The 20664-nt window shown below is 43.2% G+C and overlaps 1 protein-coding gene across 1 annotated transcript in view; it reads right to left on the minus strand.

Moving 5' to 3' along the window:
• Positions 1-1210: 1210 nt before the first annotated feature.
• The window catches only part of POC1A (POC1 centriolar protein A), a 41580-nt gene continuing 22126 nt past the window's right edge, over positions 1211-20664 (minus strand). The window contains exons 10-11 of the mRNA XM_020796661.3: positions 3824-3973; positions 1211-1479 (exon numbers count right to left, since the gene is read on the minus strand). Of these exons, the coding sequence (XP_020652320.3) occupies positions 1381-1479; positions 3824-3973 (249 nt within the window). The 3' untranslated portion in view covers positions 1211-1380. The remainder of the gene's footprint in view (positions 1480-3823; positions 3974-20664) is intronic.

A 20664-nucleotide genomic window follows, 5' to 3' on the forward strand; every position in this document is an offset into this window, starting at 1 on the left:
ATATTTTTTTTAAATGACAGAACTAGCAAATGAAGTCAGGAGTGGTTGTGAGGATGCTTCCAAATGGAAATAAAAAATCTTAATGTCTCAGTTAAACACAGATGGTTTCTTATAGAAAAGAGGGAAAGAGGGAGAAATCTGGTTCTAGCACATGAAGAGGGAGGGGAAGTTAGTGAGAGACAGATTTGAATGTCTGGGGGTCCAAAATAGGTATTGCGACACAGGTATATCTTTTGGAGTTACCCTCTTCAGTAAGAACCAAGAGGATTTGAATATCTAAGCAAGCAAGACCATCACTCCTGCATGATGCTTGAAAAACTATTAGATGTCTGGTGTCACGTAGCACAAGTCCACGACGTGGCTCCCTCCCATGCTAGCATTGCCCCAACTTCCAGAAGGGTCAGCACTGTTATAGGACGCCTGCCATATGACTCCAAACTTCTGAACCAACTTTGCTAGCACAGGAAGTTCAGAGGTTAGGAATTCTGGGAGCTGGAATAGGGGAAAAAACTTTTCTAAGTTTTACAAGGAAAGCTGGCCTGTTTCGTAGCACTAAAGATACATCACAAAAGGGACCCCAAGTATGTAACGTGACTGTGCATCTTGTGCCAGTAACAGAAGTATGAGAAAAGTGTGATTAGGGCAAAACAAAACCGTGATCATGAACACCATGCAAATTTAGTACAGATGCAAGCATGCATGGAAAAAAGTAATCTCAAATTTCTGATGCTAATGTTGAGATTAATTAGGACCCAATCTGGATCTAATTTGCTGGTGTATTTCCCCTAACTAGTCAACTATGTTATTTTAAGCTCTATCATATTGAAAAAAGGATACACAAAGATTCTGCCTGGGACCTCTTTCTACAAGTGATACTCAGATTTGAGGATGTTGTTCTGCTCTTAAGATTGCAGGAAGGAATCTCCCAAAAAGTGTGAGTCACATGTCTGCTTGTTTGCAGTTCATTTGGAATGCAGAACTCCTCTGTGTTGGAAGAGAACAGTCCTATGGTATTCTTGTATGCATGTATGGACCTGTACAGAGTATTCCAACATTTCCTCTGGTAAATACTGTACTAGAAGCTTGTCTTTTCAAGAACAAGGGTGTCTAATTCTCAAAAAAGCAGCTCTGAAAAGGGACACTATTATTTCAAATTGAAGATCTCAACACTTCAACACATAAAGTACTGACAGTAATCACAAGAGGCCACTTTTTAGTAAGAAACTTTAATCTTAACAAAATCTATTTACACACACTGTTAGATGTACAATTTATTCTAATAAAATAGGAAATATTTCATTTAAAAAATTCACATGAAATCCTTGGAATGCACACAGATTTGCAGCCAAGCAATGCTAGCTTCACAAGTTTCTTGGGGAATCAGTTGGATTTATTCTGAGCAATCTTTTGTTGATTCTCAAGACACTCCTTCAGCTTGTCTTCTGTTAAGGTTAATCTCTGTTCCAGAATGGAAACAGTCTGCAAAATGAGAAAGACAAATGTACAAAGGTGCTGTAACTCTACAATTTAAGACTAATCTATTAAAGCTGAATTCTGATTTACATCTGAATAACATGTGCAGGACTAGACAGCACCACAACATCATGAATATAGTCTATGTTTATAAACCATTTTCAATTCCCAACAGAGATTTATATCAGAACAAAACCATAAGAACATAAAAGTCACACAAAGACATTGCAAAATGTCTGCATTGAAACATATGATGTTGGCCTAAAACATAAGTGGAACAGTGTGGTAAACCAAAGAAAATTGGTTTTACTTAATTATAAATTGTATAGATTTTTTTTTTGCTGGACATCTCCATTCTATACAATTTATAGACATTAATTGAGGTTATTCTGTAGCTTTGGGATTAATGTCTATCTAAGACTTCGCAATGCAAAGCCATAAACCTGCCCTTTTGAAATGGTCTGTGAGTCAGGAAAACATGGTCTGCAACTGTACAGTAGCTAAAGGGCCTTCAAATTTGCTCTGCAGGCATGGAGAATTACACTCCATTCCTGCCATCCTTCTCTGTGCCTTGGCACTGCTGCCACAGGCAGAGTAAGATGTGAGAATTGTTCTGTTTTTCCAAACCTCTTTCATTCAGTCTATTCAAACGTGGTCTCCAGTCACCCATACATTCCCGATTCCCAAACTAAGCAGGGTGCATTTGGTAAAGGGAGGGGGGGTCACACTTCCCCAAATATCTGTTTGGAGGTGGCAGCAGTATATTTGGAAACACACCCTGAAATACAAGTGCAACTCTGAAGGGAGAGAAGGCGGCTTTCCATCAGTACCGGCTACTCTGTCTGGTGTCTCAAATGGTGGCCATTCTGCCTCCACTGCAGCATGATTCCATTTGGTGCCTTACTCTGTTCCAAAGAAATGAATGGAAGGCACTCACTTATAAGAAAGAGAGCACATGGCCATCACACCAGGGGACACCACTGGAATAGGAATGACTTCCTTTCCAGCAAACCCATGTGCCCAGAGTAACAGAAGCTCTTGCTTGCCCTCAGAAAAAGAAAAAAAAAACAGGAACCAGTGGCTAAAATTCAATGGAAAAATACACAAACCTAAATCTATCAGTGAAAATCTCAGTGGTGCTAGTGCTTGCATGAGGTGCACCAAATCACACAACTGGTATGACAACACCGAATGTGAATGCCAACTTCTGAACTAATGGAAATTCACCACTAACATACTGTATATACCAATGGACTTACACTGGTATGAGTATGTCACAGGATTCTGGCCCGTGAGAATTAATGGAGATGGCATGTGTGTCTAGCCATGCCCCAGGTTGTTTCTTGGTTACACTGGAGTGTAATATCATGTTTGTTTTATAGGGGGCTGTAAAGAAAGCCCAACACACCCCAAAAGATCTAGAGTCGCCACCGTTCATATCACAAGCTAAAACCTGGCTGTCACTTTTCCATATATATTAAAATTACTGCTTTACCGTGTGTGGGAAAGTACTGACACAGGAGGGGAATATTCAGCAGGATGATGCAAAAGCCACCCTTACTGATGTGAAATTTCAGAAATCAAGCAATAAAATAGCATCTGGCAATAAAGCTCTTCTTAATCATCCTTAAGACTCCTGTGAATGATGAATACCCATATTTAAAGACTTCCTTTAAAAGCCCAACTATGAAGTTCAGAGAGATTTGGAACTACCATGAGCAGCACAACCAATCCTTTAATATTAGCATGCTGTATTTTAGGTCCCTCTGCTGGTCATTCTCTGGTACTATCCACAGGATACTTGCCAGGGTATGGTAAGTAGCCGCCTAGAGTGGTCATATTGACCAGATAGGCAGGGTATTAAATAAATAAATAAATAAATAAATAAATAAATAAATAAATAAATAAATAAATAAATAAATAAATAAATAAATACCAGTTACAAAGATGCTCTTCTTTATATTTGGTGTAAAACAGCCACTACTGTGAAATTTGTCCTAAATGTAGGAACAAGAGAAAGGAATTGCCTTCCTCCACATCCATATTTTAATGCCAAATGCCACCACAAAGAAACTTGTAAGTTGCAATGTAAAACACAAATGGATACAAAATGTGAAGTTTCTTAAGTTTCTATTTTTTGAATGTTATAAATAAAGAATTTTGTTACTTGTCAAATATAGATCCAGTAAAAACAACAACAGGTGACATGACAGGCTGTGCATTTAGATACGTTTTTGAACTACTGTTTCCACAAGACTCCACAGATTGTTCCATACCATGCTGTGGCACTAACGGGTGTGGCATATCAAAATGAAACAACAAACAAATAAAATAAATACATAATAAATACCTGGGTAAGAACATCTAGCTGCCCCACAATATGCTGGAGGGTGGTGGCCAGACTGGCCTCATCCATTTGTTCTCGCTGCCTTTTAACCGATTCTGTGGTTTCCTGAATTTTTTGTTTATCTGGCACGTCCCCAAAATCCATCGCCGAATGCTGAAGCAGAAGAGACACTGCTTATCGTACCAAGATTTGAGAAGTACAAAATGGTGGGAACATACATTCTTGCTCATGGGAACTAATGTAGTTAAGGACTGTGCCCATGGCAATAAACATGCATAGGCATACACACATACCTACCCTGGAGGCGGGCAGACAGTTGGACTAACATTCAAGAAAGGTCTGCCCACCCCACTCTGAAGAGCCGTGAGGGAAAGAGATCGAAGAAATTATTAATAAATTAAAAGTAGGAAAGACGCCAGGAACAGATGGGTTGTGACCTGAGTAGACAGGCGTTCAGCAGTTCCCAACCCTGCCTCCTTATCTAGGGAGCACCCACTCAGAAACAGCATCCTGGCTTCCCTGCCTCGCCTCCTCTGGGCACTTCCTCTGAGTGGACACCTGCCAGAGGAGGCGGGGCTGGGAAGCACTGAACACCTCTTTGTCTAAAGGACCAACTGACACAAAGTGGTTGTTTGTGCCCACCAGAGTATCATAATAATTTTAAGAAAATGTTGGTAGCTAAATTAAAGTCTCTTTTTAATAAAATAATGGAGGGGGGAAGAGATTCCATTATCTTTAAAACTCATTAATTATACTAGTTTCAAAAGCAAACAAGAATCCAACTGATCCTGGAGCTTACAGACCTATTTCCTCGATAAATCAAGATGCTATGATACTTATAGCAATATTAGCAAAAAGAATGAATAGGTTGATTGCTAAATATATTAAAGACAACCAATGCAGGTTCATAATAGGTAGACAAATGGTAGATTTGGGGAGTGTTAAATATAATAAAGATTTTCAAGGCATTTGATTGTGTGGAATGCCTAATACTAAAAATGCAAAGAAAAACATTAGGTTTGGGGAATTATGTAAAGGTATGATAGTTCTAAAGGAAATCAACCCTGAGTGCTCACTGGAAGGACATATCCTGAAGCTGAGGCTCCAGTACTTTGGCCATCTAATGAGAAGAAAAGACTCCCTGGAAAAGACCCTGATGTTAGGAAAGTGTGATGACAAGAGGAGAAGGGGACGACCGAGGATGAGATGGCTGGACAGTGTCTGCGAAGCAACCAACATGAATTTGACACAACTCCGGGAGGCAGTAGAAGACAGGAGGGCCTGGCGTGCTCTGGTCCATGGGGTCATGAAGAGCCGGACACGACTAAACGACTAAACGACGACGATGATAGTTCAGGTGGATGTGGTGGCGCTGCGATTAAACTGCAAAAAGCTTCTGGGCTGTAACGTCAAAAGATCAGCAATTCGAATCCACACGATGGAGTGAGCTCCCGTCACTTGTCCCAGCTCCTGCCAACCTAGCAGTTCGAAAACATGCAAAATGTGCACAAAACATGCACTATGGTGGGAAGGTAACGGTGTTCCGTGTCTAGTCAAGCTGGCCACGTGACAACGGAAACTGTCTACGGACAAACGCTGGCTCTATGGCTTGGAGACGGGGATGAGTACAACCCCTAGAGTCGGACACGACTTGACAATTGTCAAGGGGAACCTTTACCTTTACTTTTATGATAGTTCAACTATAGTCTGAAAATACTGCAACAGTGTCAGTAAATGATAGTGTAACAGATATTCCCTAGGCCACAGAACCAGATAAGGATGTCTCCTTTCTCTGATATTGTTTGCTTTAGTTATAGAACTGTGGGCAAATGTTAAGAGAAGATAAATTAATTTTCAGCCTAGATATAAAGACAGAGTAAAAATCAGCCTATTTGCTGATGATACTTTATTAACAATAGGAAAACCCATTAATGCTTAAGGATAGGATAAAATCCATAAATTAGACTTTCATGGTTTGTAAAATGAAGATTTTATCTGAGAAATTTTCTATTCATAATTTTACCAATAAAGACAACTGAAGAACAGTTGAAAGACTGGCAAAATATGATAAATAAATTTTGCAGTGGAGATTTAAAAAAGCAAAGATTAGTAAGAAGAGATTAATCTCAAAAAGTAGGACAGTTCGGTCTTTCTAATTTAAGGTTATACTATATAACTAACTAAGTAAGACATACACTTGATATCAATGTTTTCTCTAAGCTTCATGCCTGACTCCAACTCCCTCGGTGCAGCTTTCATTTTCAACCCCTTTAGTTCCGGTTGCAATGGAACCCTGCATGTAAGGGGGGCAGAGTCGCACACAAGAGAGAGGCAGAGTCCCACCCAGCAGGGCTGTACGTTAGAGGTATGTTAAAAATGGTTAAATATGGAATTTCAAGAATTTCATTGGAAGCCTGAGAATCTTCTTTTTATACAGCATAATAAAAGTATTGTAATTTTTTAAAGAAAATCCCTTAAAAGTGCTTTTAATTTGGTATAAGTATAGAAAAATATGTATTCCATCAATTTCCTCATTATACTCAATAGTACAGTTAGAGAAATTTCCAGAAAATTTGAAACAAAATATAAGAATTTAGAAAGACACAAATTATGATAAAATATTGGTTAGAAAAAATGGGGAATAAAGAGAAAATGAAAGCAGTATTAGGGATGGAGACAATATCTTGGTTTAATCGTATTCAATTAGAGTATTCTTTTAGCTAAAAAGAAATGGTAAATGTTCTTATGAGTTTTGAAGAAATGGTACTACAGAAGGGAAACAGAGTTGAAAACAAGATAACAGAAGGGATATGTGAAATTTACAAAATTTTAATAGAAGCAGAAGACCATCAAGATTTTCTTAAAACATTATGGGAACATGACTTGGGAGAAGAGATAAGTGCTTAGGTTTGGAATAATATAAGGGATAAAAGAATACTGACATCCATGTCCAGTTAAAGGAAGCTGGCTGGATAGCTCAGTGGTTTAGGTAGTCCCAGACGTTGGGAGTTTGATTCCCACTGTTCCTCCTAAGAGTAGAGCCAGGCTATGTAGCCTTGGGGAAGCTGCACAGTCCCAGGGCACCCCCAAAAGAAGGGATCGGTAAACCACTTCTGAGTGTAATATCGTTATTATTTAAGGCTAAAGGAATATTTTTGTAAATTAGTTTGGAAATGGCATTTTACTTCAGTGTAAAGCGAAATAGATACAAATTATTCTATGTTGTGTTGGAACAGATGTCAGAAAGTATTTATTTTCATACAGGGTGGAAATATGAGAATATGTTGACGTTTTGGCAGATGGCTTTCAAGGGAATAAATGAAATAACTAAGTTAAATATAGAGGTATATCCTAAGATGGCGCTTTTATCAATATTTGATAAGGAGCAATGGGAACTGACAATGAAAGAATTAATCTGAAATTTATTAAAATTTTATTAGAAATTTATAAAAAATTTAATAAGCCCCAGTTAAGTGAAACCAGGCCCTCCACCATTATGCTGCAACCAGAAGAAGATGACATGACTGTATTTGAATAAATGTAGACTCTTGTACATAAAACATTCCCTGAAAATAAGCCCTACTGCATTTTGGGGGGCAAAAATTAATAGAAGACCCTGTCTTATTTTCGGGGAAACATGGTATTAATGTGTAATATTAAAGTAAAAAGGCTTTGATGAATAAGAATATTTAATAGATATTTGGGGAGAATTTATTGATTTAGTATTAATAAAGGGGAAGGTGCACCTTCACAAGAATCAATGCAATTCTGGAAGGGGAATGGGGCTCCATAAAAGGAAGAAAGTTAACTTATATCTCTTAAATGGTCCCAGTATGGGGGGAGGAGCACTTTTTGTATAATTGCTTTATGTTGTTTTGTGTTGCTATTTTTTCAGGTACGTTCTTTTTTATTAATATCTGTTAAATCAAAGTTTTTTTAAGTTTCAAAAAAAAAAAGAAAGAAAAAAGAAAAAATAGTCATTAGGGAAATATATTCTTTCCCAAACCTTCCCACCAGCCCTTCCCCGAAGCAGTACTGATGATTTAAAGACTGTAAAATGAGAACACAAATAAAAATGGAACATAACCGCCAAATCTAAAGAACAGCTCACTCCCAAACGTTCGGAGGTTTTTACAATGAACAAGAAATGTAGAAACCGGATGACTTAAAACTTGGGAGCACTAGGTGCTTGAGTAAAATTTAAGTGAACTTTCTGCACGTTTGGGATGTATATTAACTCATTTATATGAGAGATGTACAAATAAGCATTTGACAAGAACTACTTAAAAATACAACTTAGTATAATTATGAATAAAACTGCTCCAGCACACATGCCATCTTCTCTGGCCAACCAGAAAAACCATCTTTATTGGTTCAACAAAGTCAAACATTTTCTCCTTCAATAATCACTCAACATTTCTTGTTCCCAAGTCAGACGGGGCAGTCCACCTATAGGAAGTGTGGCATTTGTAAAGATGCAGATTCAATTCCTTATAAAGGAAAACTGAGGCATTTGTGGCCTTTCTACTATAGCTGATAAAGCAATACACAAAACAGCGCCAACTCTGTGTCACCACATTATCTTGGATCAGTGAGGCTCCAGAGATTTCTTGCCTGCGGACAGGGACCTGCTTTTCACACAGTCTCATGTTCACTGAGGGGGCACACAGGTAGGCTGACAGTAATTTTTCACTTCTTACAGAGTATGCTCATGACAAAGGACACTACTGAAGTACTCACGAAGGGCTCACCTCCATTAATCCCAATTAAAATGAAAGGTAAATCTTCTTAACTGGGAAATGTTTTACCTTGCTCACCTTCTCTTGTCTGTAAATCTCAGACTGCTGGATCTCACTACCGGCAGAATCCCTTGGCTATTCCAAAAAAGGCTGTTATTGTGAGGTTACTCATGCTAACGTGGATAATTCTACACACCACAAAGTGGTAAAAATGTGCACATATTTTGCCGCACCTCTGTACCATGCCAGTCCAGTATGCTTTGTTTCATCTCTGGCCACTGGAAGATCATCACAAGCTGAATTTGTAAATCTGATTGCTGAAGCATGTGTCTGAGGAAATCCCATTAAGGGAAAGAGAAACATATTCTTTTCCCCAAACACCCATTCCTTTTTATGTCTACTTTGATCTCAGCTAGCAGTGAGGAGGGAGAACTGCTTAGAAAGTTGTGGGGGAGGCACACTTTTTTTCTTTTTCTTTTTAGCCACCAGGACTAATGAGAAAAAGTAATGTGCTCTTTTTCCAACCAGGAGCAGGTTAAGAGAGCTCAACGTCATTAAATCTCTGGAAGGAAATGCTATTATGGTAATAATACCCATTATCGGTAATGTTCCTGTCGGTAACACATATCTCCCAAGCTCTGAAAACAGCAGGGAGGTCAGTAGGTGTTTTTCAGAAAAGAGCAGCACCAAAAATAGACTGATAGGACACTCCAGATGATGGCACAACACCCAACACAAGTGGCCTGGCTTTCCCACAACGGGCGCCTGATGCATTATCTCTTCCTTTGGAGGTTTTCAGCCCCAAATCTTTTCTAGTATTTTCAGCCATGGACTCTGAAATCTTCAGTCCTCTGAGGGGTGGGCAAATTGCAGCCCTCCAGATATTTTGAGGCTGTAACTCCCAGACTTCCTCAGCACTGGCTAGGCTGGCTGGGGCTGATGGGAACTGTAATTCAACAACTTTTAGAGTCTGTTTACTTAACAAAAGCAATAGAGATGCCCACAGAAAACATAGGGGACCTATTTCGTACCGAAGCAAATTGGTCTGGTGGCGAATTACTGGTATATGGGAAGCATGCCGGCTGATAGTAAAAAAATACACAAATGAGAGAAATATAAATACAGGGAAGCAAGAGACAGCAACACCAGATACAAACAAGATACAAGACACTAAATACCAGACATCAAAGAGCAGGAAGCAATGACGAAGCAGGGTTTTTGATTTCCAGAAGCCAGCAACATGCACGATAAAAGAGACCATAGCTGTAAACATGGACATGACTGGCTTGGCTGGGTGAGAACAGTGTTTAGTCACTTCCTTATGTGACTAAATATGCTTAAAGACTAAGAAAGAAAGGTTACTTACCTGTAACGATGGCTCTTCAAGTGGTCATTCTGTGAATTCACACAAAGGGTTAATACCAGCGCCAGCGTTGGGCCTCTCGGAACATTTTCTAGCTGCAAGAGAAAAGTAACAATGTTTAGGACTACCCCTACTGCGCACGCCCAGCCTAACCGTCCCTCAGTTCCATTTGTCCGCCATAGGCCCTCGAGTCATAGAGATGCCAGTGACAGACAGACAGAGGGGAGGCCGGGCGGGATTGTGTGAATTCACAGAATGACCACTTGAAGAACCATCGTTACAGGTAAGTAACCTTTCTTTCTTCATCGTGGTCTTCTGTGAATGCACACAAAGGGTGATTAGCACGCTTACTAACCGGATGGTGGGCTGTCACTGAAGAGCCGATGCTAGCACTGCCCTCCCGAATCTGGTCTCCTCTTTTGCCCTCACGTCCAATCTGTAGTGGGTTATGAAGGTAGAGGCATTGGACCATGTAGCGGACCGGCAGATGTCGGGCAGGTCAACGCCACGGAGTAAGGCAGTCGATGAGGCAACAGCCCGGGTGGAATGGGCTTTAAGTCCCTGTGGAGGATCTCTGTGGTTGAGCTCGTAGGCAAGGGCGATGGTAGATACGAGCCACCGAGAGAGTGTGGACGGCGAGGCCGGGCAGCCCTTCTTTGGGCCAAAGTAACAAAGAAAGAGTCTGTTGGCCAGGCGAAAGTCCTTGGTCCTGGACACATAAAAAGCTAAGGACCGTCGAACATCGAGCATGTGGAGCATGCGTTCAACATCAGTAGTCGGAGACGGAAACAAAGTTGGCAGAATAAGTGGCTGATTGACGTGGAAGTCGGAGACCACCTTCGGAAGAAAAGACACGTCCAGGTAAAGCATAACCTTGTCCTTAAAGAATTGAAGAAAAGGTTGGTCATGACGGAGAGCTGCCAACTCGCTAGCTCGACGAGCAGAGGTGATAGCCACTAGGAACAGCATTTTTAAAGAAAGCATCTTGAGGTCACAGGTAGCCATGGGTTCAAATGGGGGTCTGGATAGGGCATGCAGAACCAAGTGGAGGGACCACTGAGGGAGTGGAGGACGAACGGGAGGTCGGAGGTTAGAGAGACCCCTCAAAAACATCCTGACGGTAGGATGGGAGAAAAGGCGGGAAGAGGGAGAAGCTCTGGGCTGGAAGAAGACAACCGCAGCAAGGTACACCTTGATAGTAGAGATAGACAGGTGGAAATCAAACAGGTAACGGAGATACTGTAGAAGCGTAGAAAGAGATACAGGGGAGGAGACGAGATCCCTCTGCTGGGTAAATTTCAAAAAACTTTTCCACTTGTAGGCATACAAGCGAGACGTGGAGGGCTTGAAGGCGTTGGTCAAGACCTCTTGGATTTCTGGACGATCCTCCACGCCGTCAGATGGAGCGTGTCGAGGTCGGGGTGAAGGACTTTGCCTGCTTCCTGGGTCAGCAGGTCCGGCCACAACGGAAGGGTTACGTAGTCCACAGCCATGCTGACTAGAGTGGGGAAACACACTTGGCGAGGCCAAAAAGGTGCAATGAAAATGGCCGGAGTCATTGAACGTTGGAGTTTGATCAGGGACCTCTGTATCAACGGAATCGGTGGAAATATGTACAAGAGACCCTGGTTCCATGGGATCATGAATGCGTCGCCGAGCGAGTGGAGACCGAGACCTGCCCGGGACGCGTACCGGGAGCATTTCGCGTTGTGAGGGGATGCGAACAAGTCCAGCACTGGGGTCCCCGATTGGTGGCAAAGGTCCTGGAAGACCAGAGGGTTCAGTTCCCATTCGTGTGTCTGATGTTGAAGCCTGCTCAGAGTGTCCGCAACTGTGTTGTCCTCTGTGGCTACATGGATGGCCACCGGGTAGATATGATGACGGTAACACCACTCCCAAAGGAGGATGGAGAGATACAGGAGTGAGTGAGAGCGGGTTCCTCCCTGCTTGTTGACATAGTGCATTGTGGTAGTGTTGTCCGTCACCAGCTGAACTCCGCGGCCGTGTAGCAGAGGAAGGAAGGACCTGAAGGCCTTGATAACTGCAAGCAGTTCCAGGTGATTGATGTGGAACATGGCTTCCTGTGGTGTCCAGAGGGCATGAATGGTGTGATGGCCGCAGTGCGCCCCCCAGCCGGACGGACTGGCGTCCGTTGTGACCTGAACGGTGAGACGGAGTGGACGAAAGGGCCGGCCAACCGTGAGATGGGGTGTGTACATCCACCACTGGAGCTGTCTGGTGAGCTCCGGGGTGACACGAAGGCGCTTCCTCTGGCTGTCCATCATAGGGTCGAAAAGGGTGAGGAACCATGATTGGAGCGACCGGAGTTTGAGGCGAGCGTGAGCTAGCGCCGGTGTTGTAGAAGACATCAGGCCGAGAAGGTGTTGGGCGTGATGGGCTGTCACCCGAGCACGGGGAAGAAATTTCCTGATGGCTCGTTGAATCTTGCGTATCCTCTCTGGGGGGAGAAAGACTCGACCCTTTACGGCGTCCAAACAGACCCCTATGTATTGAACTGTTTTGGAGGGAATGAGCTGAGACTTCTGTTTGTTGACAGTGAGACCGAGATTGTGAAGGAGATACAGGATAAATTTTGTGTCCTTCAGGGATCGGTTTCGTCCAGGTAAGGGTAAACGTGGATGCCCCTGAGACGAAGGTAAGCTGCCACTGGGGCCATGACCTTGGTGAAGGTCCGGGGAGCTGTGGACAGGCCGAATGGCAGGGCCTGGAATTCGTAGATTGTGTCCTGAAAGATGAACCGAAGAAACTTGCGGTGGTCGGGGTGGATAGTGACGTGAAAGTATGCGTCCTTTAGATCTATGAGGACGAACCAGTTGTTTTTCTTCAGCAGGTGCATGATGGACTCTAAGGTGAGCATCCGAAAACGTCTGGGTCGCAGGTAAGTGTTTAGGAGTCTTAGATCGAGGATGGGCCTTATGCCTCCTCCTCTTTTTGACACAGCAAAGTAGCGGGAGTAAAAACCGCAGTGTATGTCGCGGGGTGGTACTGTAGAGATGGCATCTTTTTGTAATAGAGATAATATTTCTTCCTCGAGCGAGGAGTCGAATGGGGAATGATTTATGAACCCGAGCGGAGGAGATCTTATAAATTCCAGCTGGTAACCGTGCTGAATAATTTTTAGAGCCCAAGCGTCGGTTGTGATGGTAGACCAGTTGTGAAGAAACGGTTGAAGACGGGTGGCAGGTGGTGAACGGGTAAAAATGGGGGGCCGAAAGTCAAAGATACTGTTTTTGTTTCCTGCCAGGTGGCTTAAAGGGTTGGCGGCGATGGGGCGGACGAGGCCGGTATCCCTGATAGCCCTGGACAGAAGAAGAGGACTGGCCAGAGCGCTGCTGAGGTAGGTGTTTGTAAGGACGGTACTGTTGAGAAGATTGATACTGACCATAAGATTTACGCCATTGGGGGCGTCGCTGTCTAGATTGAGTCTGAACAGAATAGGACTTGGCAGTCCTCTTAGCCTTGTGAAGGTCTTCTAAATGGGAGTCGGTCTTTTCGTTGAACAGCCCGGTAGCGTCAAAGGCGAGGCTCTCAACCTTTGACTTGACGTCCTCCATTATGTCTGCAGAACGGAGCCAAGCGTGGCACCGGATAGAGATGGCAGACACGAGAACTCTGGCAGAGATCTCTGCTGCATGTCTGATGGAAAGACGTTCATACTTGGATACCGTCTGAGCTTCCTCATATGAGTTAAGGAAAGCTTGCCGGGTGTCTTCAGGTATCATTTTTAGTCCTGGCAAAAGCTTGAGCCATAGTTGTTTGTGATAAGCCCCTAGAACAGTCTGATAATTTATGACTCGAAGTAGCAAGGTGACAAGGGAGTAGATTTTCCTGCCGATGATTTCCAGCTTTTTACCCTCCTTGTCAACTGGAGTAACGTGGGCCTTGGCCGACGGCCTTGAACAGCTTGTTTCAACAATGAGTGAGTTTGGAATGGGATGCGTGAGTAAAAAGTGAGTGTCAGCCCCATGAATCTTGTAGAAGTGCTCTGTGCGACGAGGGACATTAGGTGTAGTCGCAGGCTGGGCCCAGAACTCCTTAATGGCCTCCATAACCACAGGCACAAAGGCTATACTGGGGGGAGCGGTACTGTCCTTCTTGATGTCCCCGAAGAACAAGTCCTCACCCGGAGGCGAAGGGAGATTCAAGTCCAGTTTTAGAGTCTTGGCAAGTCTGGACATCATCTGAGAATAGGAAGAAAAATCCTCAGATGGAGAAGGGGCGTGAGGATCACCTGTATCTGAAAGCACCAGATCACCCGGGGGTAAATCGTGCGGTGGCATGGGTGGGGGTTGTTCCTGATCGGAGTCAGAAGACTGCTCCGTGGACACCTCATCTGGATCAGAGGAGAAGACATCCCTCTTCTTTTTTGGAGGGGGTTTCTCGATGCCGACCGGCGCTGTCGGGGGTCGAATTGGGACCGCAGTCGGTGCCGAGGTGGAAGGAACTGGTTGCGGTGGAGGGGCAACAGGTATCGTAGGAGGCTGTTCTCCGACTCGAATAGCTCGGCGTCGACGTCGAGGTCGGTTCGACTCCGAGGAAGAAGACAAGTATATGTACCGGATCTTTTTGCGGTACCGGTCTCGAGATGCGGATGTCGAAGACGAAGAAAGAGACCTCGAACGGTCGCGTCGACGTCGATGGCGCTTACGACGCTTAGGGTGGTCGGAATCCGCCGAGCAGGAAGAAGAGGAACGACGTTGATGCTTGCTACGACGTCGATGGGAGCGGCGCTTCTTCTTAGAGCGTTTGCGCTTAGAGGATTTCGAGTCCGAACGATGGGAAGAGTCGGACTGAGTGGAAGCTCGATGTCTCTTCTTCGACCGTTTCCGTCGAGGAGACTTCGACCTCGAGCGGCCGGAGGAAGGGGACCGGCTCGGGGAGCGATGCTTCTCCGTGCGAGAACGTTTGCCTCGAGGAGATTTCGACCTCGAACGCACAGGTGATCGAGGTACCTTCTCTCGAGGAGATCTCGAGTCCGAGTGCACGGACGAGATCGACACGGGAGGCGACCCCTGGCCCGCAGGAAAAGGGCTATGTGGGGCAGAAGCGAGACCAGTAGTGACACCAACTAACTGGCTCGGCGTCGGGGAAGACATTCCCGATGGTGGTATCACTTCGGTACGTCGAACCGGAGGAGGAGCGGGTGCCTTGGACGAGGCCTCGAAGCGTCTCGACAACTCCTCGAGAATCGGTGATGGAATGGAACCCGAGCTCGGAGAAAGTCGAATGGATGTCATTTTAAGCTGGGCGGCCGCCTTAGCTTTGGATGACTTCGACGGCTTAGTTTTCGGAGCCGGAGGCTCGGGGTTCGAAGCAGGAGTGGCCGATTTCGACGACGCGGATTTCTTCGACATTTTGGAAACTTTAGAGACGACCGACTGAACAGGAGCTGCTCGAGAAGTGGAAGCCATTTCCCCCTCCGAGGGCGCCGTGGAAGACAACGTTGACTCCCACAGATGAAGTTTAAGGTGCTGTTGGCGAGCCTTAAGAGCGGCTTTAGTGAAGGCTTTGCAGTGTGGGCAAGTTTTGGGATTGTGCGATTCCCCCAAACAATACAGGCAAGTATCGTGGCCGTCCTGGTGGGGAATTTTGCGGTCGCACACCACACACCTGCTGAATGGCCCGGAAGGGGACATAGGGCAGTAAGCAAACCGAAACGACTAGTCCAAGGGATAAGGCAGAGCAGTCCGAAATCAGTCCGAGTAAAGCCAAAGAATAAACCGAGTCGTCAACTTGAAGGGAAAAAGCGCTAGGGTAGTCCGTGAGCGAAGCTTAGGTCAAAACCAAGGAATCAAATAGATCGCAATAGACGCAGCTAAGACGAGAGGCTCCAAACCGCTAGGCGGAAAAATGGAACTGAGGGACGGTTAGGCTGGGCGTGCGCAGTAGGGGTAGTCCTAAACATTGTTACTTTTCTCTTGCAGCTAGAAAATGTTCCGAGAGGCCCAACGCTGGCACTGGTATTAACCCTTTGTGTGCATTCACAGAAGACCATGATGAAGAACTGTATTTTAGTTTCATATATAAATGCAGTATACACTCTTTGTGATTGTACCTTTTGAAGCTATCAGCCCCTGCATTTTCAAACTTACTAAAATATTATTTTGGTATTTTTATTGTACCTTTTATGCTCCTACATTTTTGGATTGAATTCTGATTTGAATATTTGCCTGCAACTTAAATTTAGAGTTCACACATTTTTAATCATTTGTACCGACAGCTTTTGCACTGCTGTAAATTTAATTTCTGTGTAATTGAGATGTGCCTGTAACTTCTCAAAAAATTACATGTTTTCAATACATTGGGCTTTTTGTGCATGTAGATGAATAAATTTTGTAGGAATAGGCAAGCTGGAATCCTTTCAACAATGAAAATGTTGATACTTTGACACCCATATGAATTTTGATATTACTGGAAAGGTTATCCATTTCTCACTGGAATTAATCCTTTCAGGGACAAATGTCAACTGTGATGGACCACCACACACTCAAACTGCCAACGAGTATTACAAATGTTTATCGTGCTTGGTTATCATTGTTCAAATGTCAAAGTTTTGACCTTGACACAGGTACAGAACCATGGTTCCCCACCTTGGGCAACCCAGGTAAGTGTTCCTGGACTGCAACTTCCAGAACCCTAGCCAGCAAAGCTAGAGTGGTGAAGGCTTCTGGGAGTTGCAGTCCAAAAATTCCTGGGTTAATCAAGGTGAGGAATCACTGATATAAAGTTTCGAGAAAGGCCAATGTTGTCCCTATCTTCAAAAAGGCCAAAAAAAGAGGAACCTGGGAACTACAGGCCAGTCAGCCTGACATCAATTCCAGGCAAAATTCTGGAACAGATCGTAAAGTGGTCATTGTGCAAGTACCTAGAAAACAATGCAGTAATAACTAGAAGCCAACACGGATTTGTCAAGAACAAATCCTGCCAAACTAATTTGATCTCGTTTTTTGAGCCGGCTACCTGGGTCATGAGCACAGTTTTGGCTGCAGGACAGCAGTTTAACCACTGCACCACGAGGCTCTTCAAAGCTGCAAAGCAGTGCAGGAAAAGAAAAGGAGTGGAGGAGATGAAGAACAGAGGGAAACATAAGAGAAATGGACAGAATGCCTGGTCTCCTGTGAGAAAAGGTAGAAAAAAAATCAGAAGAAGGGCAATAAGAAATTGTTGACTAAATTTTATTATTTTAAACTTTTTTTCTACTAGCCATCTTAAGGAAACTTAAAGAGAAGCCAACATGTATTTTAAGTACAAATCCCAGGTAGCCGGCTCAAGGTTGACTCAGCCTTCCATCCGTCTGAGGTCGGTAAAATGAGTACCCAGCTTGCTGGGGGGGCAATGTGTAGCCTGTATAATTAAAAATTGTAAACCGCCTGGAGAGTGCTTGTAGCGCTATGGGGCGGTATATAAGTCCAATAAATAAATAAATAAATAAATGAAAATAACAAACCAGAAAAACTAATGTGACGATTGCTGCTGTAGCACATTATAGCCATGGAAACAACTGATTATTTTTCTCTTAGAACCACCTGGCTTCCAGCTGTTTCACTGCAAAAGGGCAAAGCCTCTGAATACATGGTGGCTGCCTGCAAGGGGGGAAGGTGGCAGCAGCAGAAAAAAAAGACAGCACCAAATAAAGGTGGTCAGAAGTTAAGAGATGGGAGGAGAGGTCTCCTTGCCCTGGGAGAAAAGGACCAGGGAGAGCTTTGAAGAATGTCAAAAAGAAATAGAAACAGATCAACGAAGGAAGCTCTTATAGGAGAAGTGAATGTAAAAGCAGAAGGGAAGGAGAGAAAAACTGGCAGATAAGGAAAGGACAGAAGTTACATATGAAAGTAGAAAAGGGAGAATAAATGGCAGTCAAATGATCAAGCATTACGAGGCACAGAAGCCAGACAGGAAGAAATACGAAATAGAAAGCCATTTCTATTAGAGAACCTGGATAAGCAATCAGCTCATAATTATGGGGTAGAACGGAGTCATAATAACTCCAAAGCCAAAGTCGATACCTCTTCACTTGAGGGAAAAGCTTATCCATGGAACTTCACTGCAGACGTTTAGTACTTTCACATAAACAGTGCTAGGAACTGCCCATTCTCTTTCTCCTTCTGACTTTGTGGCTTGCTCTAGTAATAATCATGTGCTATCAAACTGGTTTCAATTTTTGATGACCCTCCCAGGTAGAGAGTACTCAGAAGTAACTTCCCACTTCTTCTTTCTGGTGGCACTCAGGAGCCGTGTGGCTTGTCTAAGCCACAGCGGTAGCAAAGCAGGAGGTGTCAGCCACACACACTCCGAGTGATCTCAGCCGTCCCCTCTAACGGAAGGCACAGAGAAGATTCAAACTTCTGGCTCCCAGCTTGGTACCCAGGCTCTCCAATGTACTGAGCTATACTAATTATAACTGTTCTACCTTGTACTACTTCGCGTGACTGATAAATTCCGTCAACTTCAGTTTTCTCAATGGGGCCTTGGGATAGAAATTATGAAAGATACTCATCTAGAATACCTATTATCAGAAAGGCCAAAGTTATACAACTTGCATAAAGTTAAAAAAATGTGCCTTTGCATCAAATAATCTAACTAAAAAGGGGGTGGGGGATTAACATTAAAAAATCATTTAAGCCGAAGTTACATTCACTTCTAAAGAAAAATGTGAGGTGGTCATATAAATCTGTTTTTCACATAGACTAGCTATTCTCATAAGAAGAGAAGACTCCCTGGAAAAGACGCTGATGTTGGGAAAGCGTGAAGGCAGGAGGAGAAGGGGACGAGAGAGGACAAGATGGTTGGACAGTGTCATCGAAGCGACCAACATGAATTTAACCCAACTCCGGGAGGCAGTAGAAGACAGGAGGGCCTGGCATGCTCTGGTCCATGGGGTCACAAAGAGTTGGACACCACTAAACAACAACAACAAAACAAGAGGTACCTCTGCTGTCAGATAGAGTAAGAATGCCACCTAGTGGAGGTACTTCTCTGATAGGGAAAAACAAAACGTGACCAGAACTTTAGTGAGATAGACAATGTATCCAGGTAAGAAATTCTGGAAAAAAATTATGTATATGTGGTGGGATAAACAACTGATCCCAGGCATATGTCAAGGTTATTTAGATTAGAACATAGTTCAAATACCTCTAAATATTATACTGAAATCTGAAAGCCAAATTTAAAATTCTACTGTTAACTCACAAAAGTAACTAGTTACAGGTAACTATACAATTTGTAATTTGTTTCTTCCACATTCTGCACTAAAAAACACAAAATCAGTTTCTGATTTTGGAAAAACTGTACAAACAAGTTCTATCAAGGTGACAGTTTGGCTTTTTAAGAATTGGGATACTTGACAATTTTGTAAACAGCTTGACGACTGGGTTTGGAATAAAACCAACACACATCATCCCATAATTTTTTACACTCTGGATTATATCTGTATGAGACAGAGAGCCAGGATAAACAGAAAAGACATACCAGAAGGAAAAAGGTGTGTAAAGGCATAGGAAACAAGAACTACAGAACTTTAAAGCCCTACCCAGACCTTAAGCTGACCTTATGGTTCACAGGATTCAGCCCTCTGTCTCATGACAGTTATCTATAAACACGAGGTTTAGACTGCCCATCTCAACACTTGTCGTGTGTCATCAAGATGCTTCCAATTTATGTCAGCTTTATGCATCAGTGACCTTCTAAAAGTCCTGTCAGTTCATACAACACTTACAGTGGTACCTACACAACAGCTTTCAAAGGAGCCTACTTCTGTGTAGACATATGAGATTGTGCTGAATATCAACAAAGGTTCCCTTTCTCTAGGGAGGCAAATCAAGGGAAGAGCTAGATGACTCTGATGGTGATAGAATTTAATTTCTTTTATTCTTCTAACGGTGATTGGAGTCTAATTTAATTTGTTCTAAACACAACCGGCCTAGTTCCCATAAAATATAATTCTGTCCCCACAAATACAAAGCAAGATACCAAGATAAACTGATGCCAGAACTGGAGTGAGTTCCTAACCTGATAAATATGAGGTCAGAACAGAAAGCACAACTAGCAAAACATTACAATCAGCACAAAGTAGTCCAGGAGGCTACTAGCAAACTGTGGAACGTGGACAGTGTTGCACATCAAGTGGAGGATAAATAATGGGGTTTTCAAACCTGAAACCAACAGAGCTAGGCAAGAGGGATTCAAAATGTAACAGCAGAAAGTACAGAGCACAATTCAGAGGCAAATGCACCATTCAAAATGATGGGGGGGGATGAAAAAAAGGTATAGGGCATATGGATAATGCTTATAGAGCCAGCTTGTTAAACGGAGAAATCAAACTTCCTGTACCGAAATTACTTCCACTGATTCATTAGGAATTGAGAAGGATTTTAATCATGTTGACAGCATATTATTTATTAGTTGCACTTACATCCCATCTCACATTTCCTCCAATGACCTCATTGCTGTGTACATGGCTCTTCTACCACTTTTTTCTTGGGCCACGAGACTGTGGCTGGCCCAAGATCGACTACTGAATTTCACATCTAAGGGGGAATCTGAACTCACTTCTCCTGTAACTACAACAGCATACAAGCTCTCTTATGTTACAGGGAACATACAAACGTCTTAATGAAATATAAATAAGCTTTAAAATCTATAAAAATACATAAAACCTGTAAGACACACACAATTTTTATAACTTCTAACATCAATAAAATAAAATGGAATCCCAGATTGCC

Source organism: Pogona vitticeps, chromosome 2 (genome assembly GCF_051106095.1).
Source record: "Pogona vitticeps strain Pit_001003342236 chromosome 2, PviZW2.1, whole genome shotgun sequence".
Lineage (NCBI taxonomy): Eukaryota > Metazoa > Chordata > Lepidosauria > Squamata > Agamidae > Pogona > Pogona vitticeps.